This window comes from Engraulis encrasicolus, chromosome 24, assembly GCF_034702125.1.
Source record: "Engraulis encrasicolus isolate BLACKSEA-1 chromosome 24, IST_EnEncr_1.0, whole genome shotgun sequence".
NCBI classification, from domain to species: domain Eukaryota; kingdom Metazoa; phylum Chordata; class Actinopteri; order Clupeiformes; family Engraulidae; genus Engraulis; species Engraulis encrasicolus.
In genome coordinates, this window is record NC_085880.1 from 47361454 (window position 1) to 47371453 (window position 10000).

The window sequence follows — 10000 nt, forward strand, 5'->3', positions numbered from 1 at the left end:
TCATGTTAGGTGCCCATAGAAACCTATTACATTGGCATATCTCTATACTTAAAGAATCTCTGATTACATTTAGCTGTCACTTTTTCTACATAGTAAAAACTGCAGTGTTAATGCAACACTAACAGAGTCGATTTAACACCTTCTAGAGTTTATTTGGTCCCAAAGCACTCTTTAAGTGTTGAATTAACACTGCATTTTTTACTGTGTACAGACCCTAGAGCTACAGTATGTGGGGTCAGGTGCCTTGCTCAAGGGCTCTTCAGCAATGGGTGAAGATGCTGGTAAGGGTGGGATTTGAACCTGCAACCCTCTGATCTAAAGGCAAGCGCTCTAACCATTGACCCCATGGCTGCCTTAGTGCAGATCGGCTTTCTCAGTGAATGTTTGTGGTGTACATGTTTGTTCATGTGCTTGTATGTTTAAGAGAGAGGAGTGAGAGAGAGAGAGACCGTTTCACAGCTGTGGCATCAGTGGATTTCATGGCAAATTGATGGGAAAGGTTGAACAGGAAATTGAATTGTCCGTAAGAAGGAGTGACAAAACCTCAGAGTCTCTCTCTCTCTCTCTCTCTCTCTCTCTCTCTCTCTCTCTCTCTCTCTCTCTCTCTCTCTCTCTCTCTCTGTCCATGTCCTCCTTTTCTTTACTTCCCATCTACTTACTGTACAACAAGGCCCCTTTTTGTTCGCTGCCTCATCAGTCTCACATGCTTCAGAGAAGGAGGGATAGGATAGGTGGAGGACGGAGAGAGAGCAAGAAAGAGAGGGAAAAAACACACACGCAAGAGAGAGAAGAAGGGAAGGAGAAGAGAATCACAGACACAGAACATGCAGACGCCTCGGTAGACACCACCAGACACTCCTCGCTTCCAGCCAGATACACACACACACACACACACACACTTTTCCACGAGGATCTGACGCGAACACAGCCGCCCAACCTCAGCAGACTTCCAAGAGACGTCCAGGTCAGTTGGCTGGATCTTCCGTGGAGAACCGTGTCTTTGGAGCTCTGGGAGGTCACACACACACACACACACACACTTTTCCACGAGGATCTGACGCGAACACAGCCACCCCAACCTCAGCAGACTTCCAGGTCAGTTCGCTGGATCTGACGCGGAGAACCGTTTCCCTGCTGGGAGGAGAACCGTGTCCCTGGATCCTCCACGGAGCACCGTGTCTCTGGAGCGCTGGGAGGTGTCGCTGGATGTGTACACCCGCACGATAGAGTGGATAGCGGACGACGGCGGCTCTACATCCACACTGACGCTGGTCCACACCTCCCTACAGCACCAGGAGAAGCAGGAGGAGGAGCAGGAGGAGGAAGAGCAGGAGGAGCAAGAGAAACAGGAGGAGGAAGAGAAACAGGAGGAGGAAGAGAAACAGGAGGAGGAAGAGAAACAGGAGGAGGAAGAGGAGCAGGAGGAGGAGGAGGAGCAGGAGCAGGGGGAGCCGTCTCTATACCAGGAGCAGGAGGAGGAACAGGAGGAGCAGGAGGAGGAACAGCAGTGGTCTCCGCATCTCCTCCCAGCCATGGAGAATGGGAAAGCCGAGGGTAAGGAGAAGCTTAGAACCTGGGGGGCTGGGGGGGGGCAGGGATCCAATCCTGGGGGGCTAGGGGGGGGGCAGTTGGGGAGCCGTGCAGAGATTTGTGGGGGTGGTGGTGGGGGTGATTTTTGGGGGAATGTCCTCCACCTCCCTGGGGGTCATTAATGTGTTCTGCGTCTGGGTTCTGGGTTCTGGAGTCTGCGTCTGGGTTCTGGGTTAGAGTGTGAGTGTGGGAGAATGAGTGTAATATGTTCTAGAACAGAACTGTGGAAAAGAAAAAGAAGAAACTACAAAGTTGGTAAGACTGTCTGACAGGACGGGGCCGTGCCCTTCTCTTCTCAAAACCACAGACAAACCCAGAATAACTTTTAATTAAGAGTCTGAGCTCAGTGCTTTTATGGATTAGCCCACAAGGGTAGCACTGTGACAAGATGTTGTTCACGCCTAAGAAGTCTGGTCAACCACAAGTGGTTCATTTTGGTGGCGCACAGCTTTTTGGCTTGTCTAGTCTGCTGGTTTAGATTGGTGAGAGTGGGAGGCTTCACCGCCTTGCTTTTTGCTTTTTTGACACCCCATCAACACTAAGTGAACATGACGCCCAACGCCACAAAGAGACAGGCTGACTGACTTCATGTTCATTTGCATGTACCAACTTTTCTCCCTCCCCTACAAGAACACAATTTCTCATTTGCGTCATTCAAAGGTTTGCCAGTTGTCATTTTTTTCTCGAGAACAACTTAAAGTACATTGGCGTAAATAACATGACCACTTCAAACAGTATATCTGGTATGAAAGCAATCTTTGTGGTTTGGTTTGTCATACAACTGATATAAAAGAATGATAGACGCACGGCACATGTGATGTTATGTGGTACTGTAGGATCTCTGTGTGTTTAAAGACCTTCCTCTTTCGAGAGTATCTACTAGACTAATGCTTGAGCTGGCCTTGCCCCAGGGCAGACTCCTGACATGATGTTTAGTTTAGTTTAGTTTGTGTGTGTGTGTGTTTGTGTGTGTGTGTGTGTGTGTACTCGTTATTTACTCTATATTAAAAAAAACAAAAAACTAACCCCTTTTTGCAACTGCACTTGTTGTTCTGTGTATCTCCTGTGCACTTTGTATTTGCTTGTGATGTTGGCTTGATTATGTCCTCTTTTGAAAGTCGCTTTGGTTATAAAGCATCTGCCAAATGCAATGTAATGTACGTAATATAATGTAATGTAATGTAATGTGTTTGTGGTGTTGGCTTTGCTACATATGGATGTGAGTTAGTAAGTCAGCAATGTAAACATGTGAGCTGTGTTGTCGTTGTTGTTTCCACAGAGGGGGACGATGGCCATGTGGATGAGACAGACCTACACCTGGCTCAGGTATTATGGAAAAGCCCCTACTCTACTCTACTCTACTCCTGTAGTGCAAGGGCCCATGGGAGAAAAAAACAACTTGCAGAGAGGATTTATGAAAGAAGTGTGCTGTGCGCCATCTCCTCTCCGGTCATCTCCCTTTTCCCTCTGGTTGTTAATGTCTTTCACATGACTGTCTCTCTCTCTTCCTCTCTCTCTCTCTCTCTCTCTCTCTCTCTCTCTCTCTCTCTCTCTCTCTCTCTCTCTCTCTCTCTCTCTCTCTCTCTCTCTCTCTCTCTCTCTCTCTCTCCCTCCCTCCTTGTCTTTCCTGCCTCTCTCTGCCTTGTTCTCTCTCTCTCTCTCTCTCTCTCTCTCTCTCTCTCTCTCTCTCTCTCTCTCTCTCTCTCTCTCTCTCTCTCTCTCTCCCTTTCTCTCTCTGTCCCTTGATGAACAGAGCATGTGAGGGAGAGAGGGAGAAGGAGAAAGAGAGAGAGGGTGAGAGAGAGAGAAAGAGAGAGAGAGAGAGAGGGAGAGAGATCAAGTGTGGTGGTTGCAGGGAACAGAAGAGTCTCTGACTGGTCCTCAGAGCTTATTCACTTATCTCTTCAGTCGAATTCCACTGACCCCAGATGCACACACACACACACACACACACACACACACACACACACACACACACACACACACACACACACACACACACACATGCGCGCACACACACACACACACACACACACACACACACACACACACACACACACACACACACACACACACACACACACACACACACACACACACATACAGTATGCAGCACACGCACACACACAAACTTTTCTCTTCCTCTCCTCTCTTTTTGCTTCCAACACACGAGTGTCCACGCGCGCACACGCACACACACACACACACACACACACACACACACACACACACACACACACACACACACACACACACACACACACACACACACACACACACACACACACACACACACACACACATGCATTGCACACACACTTGTACCACCGACCAATGTGGGGGGCGTCCGTGTTTGATGGTGTGTGTGTGTGTGGGATGCAATGGGACAATGGTGGCTAGCTAATAAACAGAGTGTGACTGGGTTCACTCCAAATATAGTCATTTAAAATAACCTCTAGCTAGCACCCCTTAACCTCATTAAAGACCATCACACACACACACACGCACCCACCCACACACGCACACACACACACACAAACACACACGCACACACACACACACAACATGCTCACTGTGATCCTCTCTCTCTGACATGCTGACATACACACACACCCTCATCACATACAGGACACACACTCACACAGACAGACAGACAGACAGACACACACACATACACACACACACACACACACACACACACACACACACACACACCCTCATCACATACAGGACACACACTCACACAGACACACACAGACACACACACACACACACACACACACACACACACACACACACACACACACACACAGACACACACATACACACTCTCCTCACATACTGGAGACACTTACAGACACTTACTGACACTCTACTGTAAACCGATTGAGGAGAGAGGGTGAGTGGAGCAGCCTAGAAAAAAACAGTGTGTGTGTGTGTGTGTGTGTGTGTGTGTGTGTGTGTGTGTGTGTGTGTGTGTGTGTGTGTGTGTGTGTGTGTGTGTGTGTGTGTGTGTGTGTGTGTAGCTGCATGCGTTGTGGGCGGAGCTGAAGGCGAGCGTGGGGGAGGTGTCTCGGGACGTGGCGGCTCTGCAGCAGGGGGGGCGTCAGACAGAGGAGCGCCTGGCAACCCATCACCGTGACAACAACGAGAAGATGCTCTCCATCCGCAACACCATCAACACCATCCAGGTACAGACACCACACCACACACAATTACTTAGGCCCTTAAATCCCCATAGGAACATCTCAAAACCCTTAAATCCTCTCCTGTCTTGGGCTCTCCACTCGACTCTCTACTTAAAGGACAGTGAACAACACATTTATTGTGCATGTGGGTTGCCAAATATTTACATGTTGTATTGCAATTGCAATTGCTTCTAAGTGTTTCCAATGAGTCTCATTCATCCAGGACACTGTCAGCAAATCAGCAAATCAGGGGTGCATCTCTCGAAGACAGAGTAGCTAACGCGTTAGCAACTCTCCTGGGTTGCATTTCTCGAAGCCAAAGTTGCTCACTACATCAACTACTTTGTTGTTTTCATGCATTTTCCCATTGAGACCGAAGTTGCTAACCGGCTAACAACATCTCTTTTGAGAAATGCACCCCTGAGTAGATACGAAAATAGTTGCTAACTCCTGTAGCTCGGACACTAGCACATGAAGTAACTACTGCTTGGAGTAATGTGCACTCTGAAGTAGGCCTAGTGGTGACTTTGAAAGTGAGGCGCCTCCTATCCATATCTTGACAGTGGAGTTGAAGTTAAGTTGAAGTACAGCTGGAGTAGATCCATGTAGTCCAGACATCACCTCCAGAGGAGTAGAGAGTCAGAGGAAGCTTCACTTCCACTTATTCATGTCATTGCGCTTCATTAGAAGTGGAGAGGGAGTTAGATCATTTAATGGCATGTGGCATGTGCCAGTGACATTTTTTATTTTTTTTTATTTGTAGTTTATTTGGCAGGGACAATGCAGTGCACATTGTTACAAACATGACATGGCAGAGCCATGACACAACTTGTAGATGTGAATACATGGAAGGTTTATAGCTAGATAGCTAATTTGCAACCTCAGTCCCTGATCAGGCTACCTACTCTAATAAAACATATAAATCATCTAAAAGTACAATTGTACAATACAGTATACAAGACAATAATAAGCCAACTTGAAACATGCTCCCTATAATATAAAAAGCCTTGTACATTAAGAAAAAAACAAGATGATGAGGGTGTCCTATATATGCTGTGTGTGCATGTGTGTGTGTTAACTATTGTGTGTTATGATTACATTTTTGGTTTTCCTTCAGCCAGTGTTTCAGTTGTCTGTTAAATGTTTTAAACTCTGTTTGGATTTTTATTACAGTTGGTAAACTGTTCCACATTTGAGTTCCAATAACTGAGAAACTAGACTGACCAAAATAAGTTTTGCGCACCTCTGCAATGCAGTTACCATTCACTGCTCCTCTGGTGGCCGCTCTTCTTGAGCTTGTTTTTGTTACAAATTGACACAGTACAACAGGAGCAATATTGTTTGCACATTTAAAAATGAGTTTAAGAAAAGAGAACTTCATAAAATTCTCAAAGCTTAAGAGGTTATATTTCTTTACTATGAGGCAGTGGTGCCACGTTATTGGTTTCTGGTCCAGTATCTTTAATGCCTGTTTATATAATGATAAAATAGGTTTGATTGATGTCTGGGAGGCTTGGCTCCATACAGTAATACAGTAAGATAGGTGGGACAGTATCATGGCATGAAAGAACAGTAAGGCTGCCTTGACAGGTATGTGATGCCTTATCATTCTAAAACAGTTCAAGCTGCCTAAAGTGCACAAGGATTTGGAAAACCCACCTGGCAGACCAATCATAAGTGGGAATGACTCAATAACGGAACCGGCTTCTAAATTTGTTGACCATTTTATTAAGCCATTTGTGGCAACTTTGCCCTCTTATATCCAGGACAGTACACAAGTTTTAAATAAGATTGAAGAAATAAAAAATATTGGTTCCTGTGTTATGGCAACAATGGATGTCGAATCTCTTTATAGCAACATTGTTCATGATGAAGGTCTGAAGGCTCTAAAACACTACCTTGGATCCAGACCAGATGACCTCATGCCCCCTACTGACTTTATCGTACAACTGACGGAGTGGACTTTGAAAAATAATGTTTTCCTCTTTCAGGACAAATTATACAAATAAGAAAAAGGGACAGCCATGGGGGCATGCTTTGCTCCCAACTACGCAAATTTGTTTTTAGGCTAATGGGAGGAATAACACATTTTTTCAAACCAAAACCTGTTTAAAGACTGCATAGTATGGTGGGGCAGATTTATTGACGATGTCATAATATTCTTCTCTGGGTCAGAGGAAGAACTCCTCAATTTCCATGCCTATGTGAACAGATTGAATGAGAACTTAAAGTTAAGTCTGGAATACAACACAAAAGTGATCAACTTCCTGGATCTCCAGATATCCAAAGACAATGAAGGCTTTTTACACACTTCCATCTTCAGAAAGTCAACAGACCGCAATACTGTATTGCACGCCAACAGCTTTCACCCTCCCTGGCTCATTGAAAACATCCCCTATGGCCAGATTCAGAGACTAAAGCGCATATGTGACTCTGAAGATGATTTCCAGGTTCAGTCTGTTGACATGCAGAAGCGTTTTAAGCAGAGGGGCTATCAGACTCAAACTCTCACCCAGGCCCATAACAGAGCACAGTCACTGGAGAGGAAGAATCTGCTGAGTCCAAAATCAAAAGAAGAACAAACACAAAAACCCTACTTTGTCACACGCTACAGCAAAGAGGCAGTTCAGATCAAACACATAATCAAGAAAAATTGGAACATCATTGAATGTGACCCCACCTTAAGAGAAATATTCACAGAGCCACCAGGAATCAGCTTCAGAAGGGCCCCCACAATTAAAGATAAACTTGTGAGGAGTCACCTTCCTGCTGAGAGAAAAGACACTTGGCTTTGTCGACCGAAGGGCAACTATCCCTGTGGTAATTGCAATTACTGTGAAAATATGGTAAAAGCAAACATCTTTACAGATGTATTCAGCAACAAGACATACCCCATTAACAGTTTCATAAATTGCAATACCACACATGTAATATATAGACTGGAATGCCCTTGTGGCTGTTTTTATGTGGGACTCACTAAAAGGAGATTCAGAGACCGAGTGTCTGAGCATAGATATGCAATCAGAGTAGGGAATATGAACTACCCTATGGCCAGACACTATAAAGAAGCACATCATGGACGGGACACAAGTCTACGCGCAGTGGGCATTGAGGCTGTGTGCCTAGATGCCAGAGGTGGAGACAAAATCAAGCGCCTCAAACAAAGAGAAATGTTCTGGATTGATCAACTGAAGGCCACAAATTATCCCGGTCTAAACGAAGACTTTGACCTATCTCCTTTTCTATAAATGTTTTTGTTTGTTGTAAATGTTACTGATAATATAATCATGAGACATCTAGTGATCCTATGCAGTATTTAGCCAAGCTAATTACCTTTTATCTATCCATGTCTTTCTAGTGAATCCTCTGTTCCAGGATAGTGCATGTATCTTGTTTACAGCTATATGGTGATCCTGATGTTTTTTAACTTATACAAACTAATCTGCCATGTTGCTATACAAGATGGTTGGTCTCATCACTGCCCCTTGTGGCTTGGAGTAGACCTAGTGGCTCTCATGGCCCAGGATACTGCACCTGAGGACACTCATATAATTAGATGGCTGTTTGTTTCTCTCACACACCCTGATGAAGGCCACAGCGCCGAAACGCGTTGGTGTTTTTTAATGCATTTGCCCCTTAAATAAAGTTTGTTTTTTTACTACATTAACCAACTGAAGTGCCTGGACCAAGGATTTTTTCCTTCTGTCTTTTTTGAACATTGAACCCCTTCCAAGAGCACCAGTTGGTTTTGAGGGACACTAGTAGCGCTCTACCAACTCTTTTGCTGAANAGTTCAAGTTTGTTCGAAGTGTTGTGGTACGTTTCTTAATGTGTTTATTAAACTTAAGCTGAGAGTCTAAGATTATTCCTAAAAATTTAAATTCTTCAACTTCGTCTATTGTGTCCTGGTCAATTTTGATAGAGCAGGAGGCTTTACCTCTTATGGAAAAACACATAGACACTGTCTTTTTGATGTTCAGAGTGAGATGGTTGTCCTTAAGCCAACGGGATACATCTTCCATCTCCTTAGTCAAAATGTCTGCTGCTGCGCTTGGTGTTTTGGCTGATGCATAAATTACAGTATCGTCAGCATACATTTGGCAGTTGGATGCCCGGCAGCATGTGGGCAGATCATTTATGTACAGACTGAAGAGCAGAGGCCCCAAGATTGAGCCCTGCGGGATGCCCAGATTTGCGGCTAATGGTTGTGACAGATCTGCGTTTATCCTAACCCTCTGCTCCCTATGCTCCAAATATGAAGCAAACCAGCTTATGGCGGGATTTGAGATATTAAAAGTGCAGAGTTTGTTTAGAAGTATGTTGTGGTTGACCGTATCAAAGGCCTTTTTAAGGTCTATGAATACGGCCCCCACAACATTACCTCTGTCCAGGCTACTCTTGATGTTCTCTGTAAGGTAGCAGTTTGCCAGTTCTGTTGAATATCCTGGTCGTGCGGAAGCGCCGCAGTGACATGTCCATTGATTTTATATTAGAACCACAGACCTATAGTACTATTATTCATAATAATAACTGTATTTATTATTAATAATTATTGTTTTTTAATAATTTATGTATTCTAGGTCTGTAATTACAACAATTCATGAGCATGACAAGTGCGTTGCGGTTGGGCATGTCAAGTGCCATCACGGTTACGGTTACTATGGCTACAGTGGCTACTAGTCTACGATGTACAAACCCCAACTCCGGTGAAGTTGGGACGTTTGGTAAACAGTGAATAAAATCAAAATGCTATCATTTTCAAAACATTCAATCTATTCATTAGATGGAGAATAGTGAAAAGACAACATATTAAGTGTTAAAACCGAGAAAAAATATTGTTTTGGGGGACATATGTACTCATTTCTAATTTGATAAATCCAACACGTTTCAAATAAGTTGGGACGGGGATCAGTGAAATTTAGTAAACATCCAAATAAGATAAAACAACAAAGAAGAACATTTCAAAATGAATTGTACTGACGGACAATATAGGTGTCAAGGTATAAGATCATCACAGAGAGGCTGAGTCACTCAGAATTAAAGATGCAAAGGGAATAATTACCATAGTTATTACATACATTTTTGAATTCCCTTTGATTTACCACGATTGAGTGTATATAAGACATATTTTTGTTACTAAAATCATTGTATAGGTTCATGACATCATGAAATATATATTGGCTGTAGTCTCACTCTAGTACTCCAGGAATTAGAGCTATTGA

The 10000-nt window shown here is 44.1% G+C and overlaps 1 protein-coding gene across 1 annotated transcript in view; it reads left to right on the plus strand.

The window, feature by feature from the left end:
* The first annotated feature begins 1473 nt into the window (after positions 1 to 1473).
* The window catches only part of arhgef33 (Rho guanine nucleotide exchange factor (GEF) 33), a 27404-nt gene continuing 18877 nt past the window's right edge, over positions 1474 to 10000 (plus strand). Inside the window, exons 1-3 of the mRNA XM_063191318.1 lie at positions 1474 to 1554; positions 2870 to 2916; positions 4617 to 4781. Of these exons, the coding sequence (XP_063047388.1) occupies positions 1533 to 1554; positions 2870 to 2916; positions 4617 to 4781 (234 nt within the window). The 5' untranslated portion in view covers positions 1474 to 1532. The remainder of the gene's footprint in view (positions 1555 to 2869; positions 2917 to 4616; positions 4782 to 10000) is intronic.